Source organism: Gigantopelta aegis, chromosome 14 (assembly GCF_016097555.1).
Source record: "Gigantopelta aegis isolate Gae_Host chromosome 14, Gae_host_genome, whole genome shotgun sequence".
NCBI classification, from domain to species: domain Eukaryota; kingdom Metazoa; phylum Mollusca; class Gastropoda; order Neomphalida; family Peltospiridae; genus Gigantopelta; species Gigantopelta aegis.
Genome location: NC_054712.1, coordinates 50,417,486 through 50,431,966, shown reverse-complemented (window position 1 = coordinate 50,431,966; position 14,481 = coordinate 50,417,486). Strand labels below are relative to the sequence as shown.

The 14,481-nt window shown below is 42.2% G+C and overlaps 1 protein-coding gene across 4 annotated transcripts in view; it reads right to left on the bottom strand.

The window, feature by feature from the left end:
- The window catches only part of LOC121388545 (FH1/FH2 domain-containing protein 3-like), a 140,643-nt gene that overhangs the window by 63,139 nt on the left and 63,023 nt on the right, over positions 1-14,481 (bottom strand). For all 4 annotated transcript variants that reach the window (XM_041519924.1, XM_041519922.1, XM_041519923.1 and 1 more), the window contains exon 5: positions 9,618-9,742. In XM_041519924.1, the coding sequence (XP_041375858.1) occupies positions 9,618-9,742 (125 nt within the window). The remainder of the gene's footprint in view (positions 1-9,617; positions 9,743-14,481) is intronic.

Sequence of the window (14,481 nt, the reverse complement as noted above, 5' to 3'; positions counted from 1 at the left end):
CTGTCTTGTCTGTGGGTAAGTGCATATAAATGATCCCTTGATGCTAATGGTAATCAGGGCTCGAAACAGCCTGTGGCCAGGTCGCCAAATGTCCCGTTTGGGCAACTTAAATATTTTTAAAATAATGGCATTAGTCGCCCAAATAATATTATGTGGGCGATCTACTTTAGAGCTATAACATATGAGCCTCTATTAATATTTGTATTCCACATTAAAATCATGCTCGTGGTTCGCTTACCATAATTTGCCAACATCCATTATTATTTTGGGGCCACCACATTTTTTGGCGAGTTTCGAGCCCTGGGTAATATGTAGCAGGTTTCCTCTAGGACTGTGCATAAAAAATTACCAAATGTTTGACATCTAATAGCCGATGATTAATAGTAATCAATGTGCTCTAGTGATGTCGTGGAACAAAACAAACTCACACGTTGGCACTAGAAAACAAATTGATCCACGATTCATCACACTCTACAACTGAACAACTCTAATAAATAAGTTAACCATCGACCACTGGCCTTGGGAGTACTGGGTTCACATCCCGATACCGGCTCCCACCCAGAACAATTTTTTGACAACTCACTGGTTAATGGTAAGGCCACTTCACCAACATCTCTCTGATTAACCACTAACAACTAACGTACTCGATAGACAGCCCTGATAGCTGAGGTGTGTGCCCAGCACAGCATACTTGAACCATAATTGGATATATAAGCTGCACAGGGCTAGCTCTGGCACTCACCAAATTTGCCACTTGCGGATTTTGAAAGCAGTTGGCGAATTTTATTTTAATTTGGCGAAATAATTTCATGTAATAATTGATATTTTGTTATAAATTAACTGGGTTTTTGGCCATTTTGGAAGTTTCATAGAAAATTTGGCAACATTTTCTGCTGACCCAGAGTTAGCCGTGAAACATGAAAATAAATTAAAACAAAATGCTCTTTTGACCTGTGTATGATACATACAGCATGTATTCATTCCTTATCTCAGAGCTAGGAAACAGCTACCAGCCCAAGATTACAAACCTTATCTCGATGCATATTTTACCAACATTAAATCACATATATTGCCTGCAATGACCACCTAGAGTTAGCCACAGAAAGAACCTGATTTACAATTTACAGTCCAAGAGCAGTAGGAGAGTTATTAAACAAGAACCCTCACACTGGGTTTTCACAGATCTGCCACTGTGACATCACAGTATCAATGGTGTCTGCTACTGTGACATCACAGTGAGGGTGGCGTCTGCTACTGTGACATCACAGTGAGGGTGGCGTCTGCTACTGTGACATCACAGTAAGGGTGGCATCTGCCCAGGAGTGCAAGGACCACCACATCCTGCTCCACTGGGTGAACCACTGTGGTGTCAGACCAAATATTTCCCTGAATTAAACTGTCATTCAAAAAATGGTTGGGGCTTTTTTGGTCATGATTTTGTACACATGAATGTAGTGCAATCACAGAGCACTCACTTGTCAAGTGATGGGTCATAGGATCAATGTCTACTAATGGAAACTAATATATTGTGGTTTTTTCAATACTAACTATTCATTCTTGAGTGGTATTTGTTGGCACAGTTTTGGGGAAAATGCCATTAATCAAGTCCTTGCAGCTAATGTGTGGTTGTCTTCTGTCATTCTTTATACCAAGTTTTTTTAGTTTTGTTTAATAACACCACTAGAGCACACTGAATTAATAATCATTACTGGCTTCGGTGGTCTTGTGGTTAAGGAAAGAAATGTTTTATTTAACGATGCACTCAACACATTTTAGTTACGGTTATATGGCGTCAGACATATGGTTAAGGACCACACAGATTTTGAGAGGAAACCCGCTGTCGCCACTACATGGGCTACTCTTTCCGATTAGCAGCAAGGGATCTTTTATTTGCACTTCCCACAGACAGGATAGCACAAACCATGGCCTTTGTTGAACCAGTTATGGATCACTGGTCGGTGCAAGTGGTTTACACCTACCCATTGAGCCTTGCGGAGCACTCACTCAAGGTTTGGAGTCGGTATCTGGATTAACAATCCTCATGCCTTGACTGGGATCCGAACCCAGTATCTACCAGCCTGTAGACCGATGGCCTGCCACGACGCCGGTTTGTGGTTAAGGCATCAAACATAAGGCTGGTAGGTACTGGCCGGGTTCTCAGCCCAGTACCGGCTCCCACCCAGAGCGCGTTTTAACGACTCAATGGCCCACCCAGAGAGAGTTTTAACGACTCAATGGCCCACCCAGAGCGCGTTTTAACGACTCAATGGCCCACCCAGAGCGAGTTTTAACGACTCAATGGCCCACCCAGAGCGAGTTTTAACGACTCAATGGCCAACCCAGAGCGAGTTTTAACGAATCTGGGTAGGTGTAAGACCACTAAACCCTCTTCTTTCTCACTAACAACTACTAACCCACACTCCTGGACAGACAGCCCAGATAGCTGAGGTGTGTGCCCAGGACAGCGTGCTTGAATCTTAATTGGATATAAGCACGAAGATAAGTTGAAATGAAAAATGAAAATAATCATTGGCTATTGGATGTCAAACATTGGAAATTGTGACTTGTAGTCAGTCTTCAGACAAAACTCGCTATAGTATTCCATTAGCAGTGCTCAAGGGATTTATTATATGTACTTTCCCACAAACAGGTCAGCACATACCATGGTCTTTCATATACCAGCCATGTGGCACTGGTTAGGACAAGACAAACCACAATCAGAGAACAACTCCAACCGAGGTTAGATCCTGTGACTAAATCACATTAGGCGAGCCTTCCTACTGACTGGGACGGGACATAGCCCAGTGGTAAAGCGCATTAGGCGAGTCTTCCTACCGACTGGGACGGGACATAGCCCAGTGGTAAAGCGCATGGGACGGGACATAGCCCAGTGGTAAAGCGCATTAGGCCAGCCTTCCTACCGACTGGGACGGGACATAGCCCAGTGGTAAAGCGCATTAGGCCAGCCTTCCTACCGACTGGGACGGGACATAGCCCAGTGGTAAAGCGCATTAGGTCAGCCTTCCTACCGACTGGGACGGGACATAGCCCAGTGGTAAAGTGCATTAGGCGAGTCTTCCTACCGACTGGGACGGGACATACATTTTTTGTAGCCCAGTGGTAAAGCGCATTAGGCCAGCCTTCCTACCGACTGGGACGGGACATAGCCCAGTGGTAAAGCGCATTAGGCCAGCCTTCCTACCGACTGGGACGGGACATAGCCCAGTGGTAAAGCGCATTAGGCCAGCCTTCCTACCGACTGGGACGGGACATAGCCCAGTGGTAAAGCGCATTAGGCCAGCCTTCCTACCGACTGGGACGGGACATAGCCCAGTGGTAAAGCGCATTAGGCCAGCCTTCCTACCGACTGGGACGGGACATAGCCCAGTGGTAAAGCGCATTAGGCCAGCCTTCCTACCGACTGGGACGGGACATAGCCCAGTGGTAAAGCGCATTAGGCCAGCCTTCCTACCGACTGGGACGGGACATAGCCCAGTGGTAAAGCGCATTAGGCCAGCCTTCCTACCGACTGGGACGGGACATAGCCCAGTGGTAAAGCGCATTAGGCCAGCCTTCCTACCGACTGGGACGGGACATAGCCCAGTGGTAAAGCGCATTAGGCCAGCCTTCCTACCGACTGGGACGGGACATAGCCCAGTGGTAAAGCGCATGGGACGGGACATAGCCCAGTGGTAAAGCGCATTAGGCCAGCCTTCCTACCGACTGGGACGGGACATAGCCCAGTGGTAAAGCGCATTAGGCCAGCCTTCCTACCGACTGGGACGGGACATAGCCCAGTGGTAAAGTGCATTAGGCGAGTCTTCCTACCGACTGGGACGGGACATACAGTTTTTTCCTACCGACTGGGACGGGACATAGCCCAGTGGTAGCCCAGTGGTAAAGCGCATTAGGCCAGCCTTCCTACCGACTGGGACGGGACGGGACATTTTTTGTAGCCCAGTGGTAAAGCGCATTAGGCCAGCCTTCCTACCGACTGGGACGGGACATAGCCCAGTGGTAAAGCGCATTAGGCCAGCCTTCCTACCGAATGGGACGGGACATAGCCCAGTGGTAAAGCGCATTAGGCCAGCCTTCCTACCGAATGGGACGGGACATAGCCCAGTGGTAAAGCGCATTAGGCCAGCCTTCCTACCGACTGGGACGGGACATAGCCCAGTGGTAAAGCGCATTAGGCCAGCCTTCCTACCGACTGGGACGGGACATAGCCCAGTGGTAAAGCGCATTAGGCCAGCCTTCCTACCGACTGGGACGGGACATAGCCCAGTGGTAAAGCGCATTAGGCCAGCCTTCCTACCGACTGGGACGGGACATAGCCCAGTGGTAAAGCGCATTAGGCCAGCCTTCCTACCGACTGGGACGGGACATAGCCCAGTGGTAAAGCGCATTAGGCCAGCCTTCCTACCGACTGGGACGGGACATAGCCCAGTGGTAAAGCGCATGGGACGGGACATAGCCCAGTGGTAAAGCGCATTAGGCGAGCTTTCCTACCGACTGGGACGGGACATAGCCCAGTGGTAAAGTGCATTAGGCGAGTCTTCCTACCGACTGGGACGGGACATACATTTTTTGTAGCCCAGTGGTAAAGCGCATTAGGCCAGCCTTCCTACCGACTGGGACGCCAGCCTTCCTACCGACTGGGACGGGACATAGCCCAGTGGTAAAGCGCATTAGGCCAGCCTTCCTACCGAATGGGACGGGACATAGCCCAGTGGTAAAGCGCATTAGGCCAGCCTTCCTACCGAATGGGACGGGACATAGCCCAGTGGTAAAGCGCATTAGGCCAGCCTTCCTACCGAATGGGACGGGACATAGCCCAGTGGTAAAGCGCATTAGGCCAGCCTTCCTACCGACTGGGACGGGACATAGCCCAGTGGTAAAGCGCATTAGGCCAGCCTTCCTACCGACTGGGACGGGACATAGCCCAGTGGTAAAGCGCATTAGGCCAGCCTTCCTACCGACTGGGACGGGACATAGCCCAGTGGTAAAGCGCATTAGGCCAGCCTTCCTACCGACTGGGACGGGACATAGCCCAGTGGTAAAGCGCATTAGGCCAGGCCTTCCTACCGACTGGGACGGGACATAGCCCAGTGGTAAAGCGCATTAGGCCAGCCTTCCTACCGACTGGGACGGGACATAGCCCAGTGGTAAAGCGCATGGGCCTTCCTACCGAATGGGACGGGACATAGCCCAGTGGTAAAGCGCATTAGGCCAGCCTTCCTACCGACTGGGACGGGACATAGCCCAGTGGTAAAGCGCATTAGGCCAGCCTTCCTACCGACTGGGACGGGACATAGCCCAGTGGTAAAGCGCATTAGGTCAGCCTTCCTACCGACTGGGACGGGACATAGCCCAGTGGTAAAGTGCATTAGGCGAGTCTTCCTACCGACTGGGACGGGACATAGCCCAGTGGTAAAGCGCATTAGGCCAGCCTTCCTACCGACTGGGACGGGACATAGCCCAGTGGTAAAGCGCATTAGGCCAGCCTTCCTACCGACTGGGACGGGACATAGCCCAGTGGTAAAGCGCATTAGGCCAGCCTTCCTACCGACTGGGACGGGACATAGCCCAGTGGTAAAGCGCATGGGACGGGACATAGCCCAGTGGTAAAGCGCATTAGGCGAGCTTTCCTACCGACTGGGACGGGACATAGCCCAGTGGTAAAGCGCATTAGCCGAGTCTTCCTACTGACTGGGATGGGACATAGCCCAGTGGTAAAGCGCATTAGCCGAGCTTTCCTACCGACTGGGACGGGACATAGCCCAGTGGTAAAGCGCATTAGGCGAGCTTTCCTACCGACTGGGACGGGACATAGCCCAGTGGTAAAGCGCATTAGGCGAGCATTCCTACCGACTGGGATGGGACATAGCCCAGTGGTAAAGCACTCGCCTAATCGATCCTTGCTGGTGGGCCCATTGGGCTATTTTCACTCCAACAAGTACACCAAACATTGGTATATCAAAGGCCATGGTATGTGCTATCCTGTCTGTGGGATGGTGCATATAAAAGATCCCTTGCTACTAATGAAAAAAATGTAGCAGGTTTCCTCTCAAAGACTATAATATTATGTCAGAATTACAAATGTCTGACATCAAACAGCCAATGATTAATAAATCAATGTGCTCTAGTGGTGTCGTTAAACAAACTATTTTATTCTTCCTACTGACAGAACTACAATGAAACTCCTCTAAACCGGACACCCTCAGGACCAAGTAAAACGTCTGGTTTTATGAGGTATCTGGGTTTTTAGTGAGGTTCTCTTCTGTACAGATATTTAAATTGGGGCTGTAAAAACATTTGGTTTGGGGGGGAATTCCGGTTTATTGAGGGTCCGGTTTATAGACGGTCCGGTTTTGAGAGGTGTCACTGTACATGTATATCCCACCCTCTTCACACCAAGTGACAAAATTAACATACTGTAGACAACCAGAAGACATTGACGAAAGAAGGTGCGTTTCTTTTTTCTTTTTCTTTTTTTCGGGGTGGGGTGGGGGGAGAGGATGTTGTCAGACAAACATTACTTTCAAAAGACTTTGATGTGATAATCTCCTTGTCCACAGTTCTCTATCATCAACTACAATATATTTATCACAACAGCAATCCTGAATATAAACACAAGTGAGAATGTGTTTCCTGCTTTCACTGCTGATAAACACCAGCTGGTCCTGACTCCTGGTGCTATAGGCACACATATACAGACAGTGAAGCCTTTATAATGGTTAAAGTTTAAAGTTTGGTTTGTTTAACCACACCACTAGAGCAAAATTTATTTATTAATTATCGGCTATTGAATGTCAAACATTTGGTCATTTTGACATATAGTCTTATAGAGGAAACCTGCTACATTTTTCCATCAGCAGCAAGGGATCTTTCATATGCACCATTCCACAAAGAGGATAGCACATACCACAGTCTTTAATATCTCGGTGGTGTCATGGTTAGGCCATCGGTCTACAGGCTGGTAGGTACTGGGTTCGGATCCCAGTCGAGGCATGGGATTTTTAATCTAGATACCGACTCCAAACCCTGAGTGAGTGATCTGCAAGGCTCAATGGGTAAGTGTAAACCACTTGCACTGACCAGTGATCCATAACTGGTTCAACAAAGGCCATGGTTTGTGTTATCCTGCCTGTGGGAAGCGCAAATAAAAGATCCCTTGCTGCTAATCGGAAAGAATAGCCCATGTAGTGGCGACAGCAGGTTTCCTCTCAAAATCTGTGTGGTCCTTAACCATATGTCTGACGCCATATAACCGTAAATAAAATGTGTTGAGTGCGTCGTTAAATAAAACATTTCTTTCTTTCTTTCTTTAATATACCAGTCATGGTGCAATGGCTGGAATGCGAAACAGCCATTATGGCCTTTATGTACGAGTTAAGACTGTGTGTTAATACAATACAAGTCAGTGTCACCTGACATTCAGATGTTATTAGAGATACACGAAACACAGACACAAATTACAGAAACGAAGAAAGAGACCGATCAAAAGTAATAAAGAAACACATAATATCTGATATCAAGTTTAATTCACTACTCGAATAGATAGGCCTGTATAAAACAGTCTAGATGTAATGTGGGACTAAATGTCAGTACTAAAAGATTGACTATCAGTAACATGGTTAACTTCCCGACACTTGAAGATGAATTTAAGGTTTTGGTTACAGTCAATAGTCCCTTAAAGGGACATATCCTAGTTTTTAAACACTAAGGCATATTTTTGACTGTTATAGCCGTTTTTGATAGCTGAAATCATACTTTACTTAGATTTTATGGTTTAGATTATCACTTTCCATACATTCGAAATGTTTTTGGTTATCCTGGTGTTTTTAATATCACAAAATATTTTTAAAAACACATGTGCGTCTGAGAAGTAAAAGTTATGGAGTCGAGCTTTAGTCTACTTTTCGAGGGTATTTCACCATTTCAAAGTCACAGACTCATGTTTCACTCAATTGTAACTGTATCCAAATTGTGTTACAGGTTTATAGATTAACTAAATTTGGTGTTAATTTTCACGGGTTGAAACTAGGGTCTGCATGTCCCTTTAATTCTTCCCATCAGTATACGTAGACATCTTATTACACTAAGTAAATAAATCGCTCAATGGATGAATAGATGGATGGAAAGGAATGTTGATGTAATGACACCACCACATGTAACTTGTCATTAGATTTAATTACTTGTCAGACATGTTTGCTACAGGCTATGAGGAAGATTTCCAACCACTGTGTATGCTGGATATAGACTGGTGGTTAAACCACTTAAACCTGAGGTGCACTGGACCAAAGGATCGAACCCCGTCGATGGTCATGGTGAATTTTTCCAATCCCAACCTGTGCTCTACAACTAGTATATCAAAGTGCATGGTGTGCAGTCATTGAATTGGAGGGGGGCGGGGAGGGGTAGGAATTTGCCAGATGGTTAAAGTTTGTTTTGTTTAACAACACCACTGGAGCACATTGATTAATTAATCATCGTCTACTGAATTTGCCAGAATAAAAAAAATTGATGTAACAGGGCTCGAACTTAACGACGGCACCGACTGCAATTGTCATCATTGAGATATAAATTGCCATAGGCCGGGAGCATCACCGATGGCACAAAAGTGCCTTCGGTAAAGCTCCCCAATAATGGCAAACTGTTTTCATCTGATGTACATTAGTTGCCAGTATATAACATTAGTACATTTAAAATATGTCTACATACAGCAAAATAGCCTTTCCGTATTATTATTTTGCTACAAAAGTCTTCTCTTTTTTCAGTTGCCATGGGCAGGCTTTAAATTGCCGTTGGTGGTCCATTTCACTAACTTCAATTTTGTTTGGGATTCCATCTTTCTGACCCAAAATGTGAAAAGCATGGGGAACCCTACTAATTTGGCAGTCTGGTATGTCCTGTCCTGTCTGCAAAAATACACATAAAGACACATCTAGATAGACCTTCTATCATTAGGAAATTGTAGAAATTTGTCAAAATACGGAAATTTATGATGACAGATCAGGGTCTGCTTGGAACCACTGTAGGTTCACAGCTTAAAATGGAGAGGATAAGAATATATGTTTAACAACACCTCAACACATTTTAAACTGTGGCACATAATACGGTTATTTCAACATTTTGGTCAATAAACAAAAGAGAGGAAACCTGCTGCAGCCACATCTATGGCTACATCTAACAATACAGTAGCAGGCAATCTTTTATATGCACTATCCCATAGATAGGATAGCACATACCACACACCTTTTGATGTACCAGTAATAGGGTTCTGGATGAGATGAGATGGAAAAAATGAGTTCACCAAAGGGGAATGATCCCGTAACCCATTTTACTTGTGGTGTTCTACACCCCACCCCAAAGCTGTATAAAATTATGTACATGTGTGTGTTGGTGTCTGAGATAACTTACTGGTCCTGGAACCCATTGTACTTGAGGTGTGCTACACCCCATCCCAAAGCTGTATAAAATGATGTACATGTGTGCGTTGGTGTCTGAGATAACTTACTGGTCCTGGAACCCATTGTACTTGAGGTGTGCTACACCCCACCCAAAAACTGTATAAAATGATGTACATGTGTGTGTTGGTGTCTGAGATAACTTACTGGTCCTGGAACCCTTCAAGCTCCTCTGCCTGTTCGTCGAGGGTGGCCTGGGTGTCGAGGTAAGTTCCGAAGTCGCCCTGAGATCCGCTGTGATACCGGTAGATCTGGAGAGCACAGTCCTCAAGCTGTTACAAGAAAAAACCCAGAACAAAACAGTCAGTTGATCCTCAATCTTTTCATTGATGAGTGTAAATATAGTAAGCAATTCTCGAGCTGTCATCAAAATAATCAAGGGGAAATAAACAATCAACAGTACCTCAGTTTTCACCGAGGATTACAAATATATATATATATACACATATGTGCAGAAATTAATTAAGCACTCCCTGAAATAATAATTATAGGACACTCTTTTACCCTTTAATGAAAATGCAAGTTTGATTTGATTTAATCACGGAAAGGCCTTCCATCAGAGATCTAGAGGATGTTCTTGCACCATTAGAGGTTTCATTGCATCAGCAGTGACAGCAGTTACCGGTTTCATTTCAATCACATGATTCATGAGGGAAATCAGAAGGATACAGGTTGCCATCCTTGCTACATGTGTATGCTGATTTTTTTTACTGAAGTTGTCTTTATGAGATTCCAGTGAACATTTTGTAACAGAAATTGTCAGTGATACTACCGTAATAAACCCAAACATAGAACCTTCGATTTCTATAGTAGAACCTTCGAGTTCTATAGTTATTGTGGCTCCCATGTTGCCTCGAACACAGTATTGTTAAAACTGGGTTATTAAAAGAAAGAAATGTTTTATTTAACGATGCACTCAACACATTTTATTTACGGTTATGTGGCATCAGACATATGGTTGAACTGGGTTATTAATGCAGGCATTCAATTTCAGGATTTTCTTTTTTATGATTCCACCAGAATCATAAACATGCTTTAATACAGATATTTTGGAATTCCATTTCGTAATCTTATGCTTCCTAACCAAAATCTGGGATTTGCTGAAGCACAGAATCTAGCAAAATTTGCAGCTTGCAATGCAATTAAAATATTGAACATTGCCATCATTATAAATTGGGGGTTTTGTTAGTCAATAAACTCAATGGCTTATCATTCAGATAACATTGATTTTTCCATCAGTTTTCAAACATCATGTTAAACAGCTATAGCAGAAAAAAAATGTGGGTGTGTTTAATTGAGTTCTTGTGTATATCAATTATGTAGTCAGATGTAGACATCTGCCAGATGTAGTCTGACAGCCGATGTTTGGGACTAGAAATAATGGCAATGTGATGAGATCGATGTGGTGTTTTATTTTTGTATGCTGATTTTTTTTACTGAAGTTGTCAATAAAACAAATAATACCAACAATACGGCATAAATTTCCTATTACAGTGAAACCTCTCAAAACCGGACCCTCTGTAAACTGGAATTCCCTCAAAACTGGACGTTTTTCATGGTCCCTTTTTAAATATCTGTGCAGAAGAGAACCTCTCTAAATCAGATACCTCTTAAACCAGACTGTCCGGTTTAGAGGAGTTTCACTGTAGTTTCAAAATAATGTGATTTCTCATATAATTAAATTTCTGTTAAATTCATTACATAATTTAACACCATCCAATTGGTCTCACCACAGTAATATCAATCTGTCTATTTCTTGATGATCGAACGCCATTAAAGAACATCATAGCTGATGACATCACTTTATATTGGTACTTTACATTGTGGAGAGTTATAGTTACAGAACCAAAAGAAGAATTCAAAAGAAAATGTTATCTTGTTTGTCTTTCTATTAATAAGTATGTTTTCAGTTTAACTATAAGGAATGTCTGTTATTCCTTTTAGGTTCATCTGGGGACGGGACGTATAGCCCAGTGGTAAAATGCTTGCTTGATGCGTGGTTGGTTTGGCCCCACTGGGCTATTTCTCGTTCTAGCCAGTGCACCACGACTGGTATATTAAAGGTCATGGAATATGCTTTCCTGTCTGTGGGAAAGTGCATATAAAAGATCCCTTACTGCATTAGGAAAAATGTAGCAGGTTTCCTCTGATGACTACGTGTCAGAATTACCAAATGTTTGACAATGATTAATTAATCAATGTGCTCCAGTGTCGTTAAACAAAACAAACTTTAACTTTTATGTGTTAACGGTTTTGCCAATTTGCAGTTTGTGCATGCTTATCTTTTGTTCCTACCCCGATGAACCTAAACAAAATAACAGACAATCCTGAAGTTCAGATTAATGGATAAGCCAGACGTCTTATGAATGAAACATACGTTGTCAGATTTGTCACGGGATTCAGGTAGGTTTATGAATGACCATATATGATCATATCAATGAAAAAGGCATAATATTTCATGTGGACCATCGTTCTGTTTGCGTGTTTGTTACGCAACTTTAAATTCACACAAACCATCAATTGGTTGTGTGGTAAAGCGATACATGTGTTCTAAAATTAAAAGTTACAAACTTCAAGATTGTCAGAACTTTATCTGATATGCAAATATAATTTATGCAACCCAACAATCGGCTAACTATAGCCCGTCCCACACAGAACGCCTTTTTTTCATGCTATGGAAATGACTACAAGTTATTTATTTATGAACAGATTGTTTTCTAAATTGAACACAAAAATAGTATTTCTTTGTTATTTCCAAAAGACTTTTACTTTTCGTCTTACGTCAAATAAAACTGACATTATTTACAAAAAAAGAAGAAACATTTTTGTACCTCAACCCTGACTGGCTTTCTGCCAGAAAATAATTTAAGGGTACATTATAAAAATAAAACAGAACTTAAGCATCCATATTAGGTGGTTATGGGTTTGATTTTTTAAAACTGACATTGCATTTCATTAACTTTATTAAATATCAAGAGCAGTTCTCTTTCAATAATCAATCAATTTTTTTTTTTAATGTATATATTAATTTTACCCTCCATACCCTCTGGCAAAAACCCTGCCTGATCAGGTTACCAAACATTTTGAAATATTGTTCCCTGAATACACTATTGTAAAATGGATATTTGTGTCATGTTTAAAACAAATTTGTATCTTTCTTTCAGTTAGTGAAGAAACAGCATATGATTGCAGTACTTGTCATAATCATCGAAATAAAAGAAATAAAAACATTATTTCTTTCTTCTGTTTTTTTCCCTTTTGTTTTTTTTGGGGGGACACTTCACAATTGTACACACTAGAGTGAAGTTTTCAGCATGTAAAATTATTATGTAAAACGTAAAACAGTAAATAATAATTGTTATGATATAATGGTCATAAAAATTCATGAGGCAGATATAAAACTTTAGTACAACTAAAGAACACTTTCAATTTTTTTATTTTTTTTCAATGAGCCAAAATGGTTAATTCTGTTTCATCAGATACTGATATCCCTGATTTCGTTTCTTTTTCCATGATTACATAAAACCATTCCCTATGGCTCCCCATCACACCCCTAAGACTAGTTCAAAGAGAGTAATTTTTAGGTCCCCTTAGCTTGTGAATTAAAAAAAAAATTTTTTTACTAAAGATTAAACACTAAAAATGTTTTAATAAATAGTATCAATGTTCAACATGGTAATATTTAAATGGCTTCCCATCAGTCTTCACCATGATTCAAATCAATGTGAGCTGAAGATCACTCTCCTGAAATGATGTCAGGTGAGCAATCACATGCAGTTTCATTTGAAATTCATTAAAAATAATCTATATTGTGTTGCAATCAATTTACAGCTCTCCTGAAACTTTCCAGTTCAGTGTGAACAGGAGTGGGAATGATCACTTCTCTCATTTTTTTTCTCAATGTCTGCCAAGTGTATTTTAGCTGAACCAAATAACCTACTTTCACTTAGCATTTATTTTTGCTGAATTGCAAAGCTGATGTAATATTCATTTTTCTCCTTTTATAGATAGCCAGGTGTCAAATGACCAAGATTTGTGTTTTTATTACGCAGACTGGATTATTAATTTATGACACAAGGCCCCATATTCATCCTATATCCCATTTCAGACTAACAACAACTGTATACATCTTAAACAATTTAGTCTTGAAAGATTCTGCCTTGGCACATTAATTTAAGCATGTTTAAATCACTCAGAACTCATTCATAATATAACTAATCATTCTTTAATGATTGCGAGGGTAAATAAGTTTTCAGCTGATATTTTGGTATTTGTCATCTGGGCTAATTCACATTACATCAGTTGTGTTCATTGGATGGAATCACTTGAATGGATCCACCAAGGTGGTTCAATCCTGCGATGCAAGCACCTCAGGCGAGCACTCAACCGACTGAGCTAAATCCTGCTCCTGTGTATTGTGGAAGACATGAAAACAACTCTTTAAGTCTCAGCACTTGTATCTATATTAATTTGAGGGGCGGGACATAGCCCAGTGGTAAAGCGCTCGCTTGATGCGCAATCGGTTTGGGATCGATCCCCATCGGTGGGCCCATTGGGCTATTTCTCATTCCAGCCAGTGCACTGGTATATCAAAGGCTGTGGTATGTACTATCCTGTCTGTGGGATGGTGCATATAAAAGATCTCTTGCTACTAATGAAAAAATGTAGCGGGTTTCCTCTCTATGATTGTCAAAAATGACTACATGTTTGACATCCAATAGCCGATGATTAATAAATCAATGTGCTCTAGTGGTGTCGATAAAAAAAAAAAAACTATATTAATTTGTTACGTAAGACATCAACTTAACTCTTTAGTCTCAGCACTTGTATCTATATATAAGATTTTTTGTTTTTGTATCTATATTAATTTGTTACGTAAGACATGAACACAACTCTTTAGTCTCAGCACTTGTATCTATATATAAGATTTTTTGTTTTTGTATCTATATTAATTTGTTACGTAAGACATGAACACAACTCTTTAGTCTCAGCACTTGTATCTATATATAAG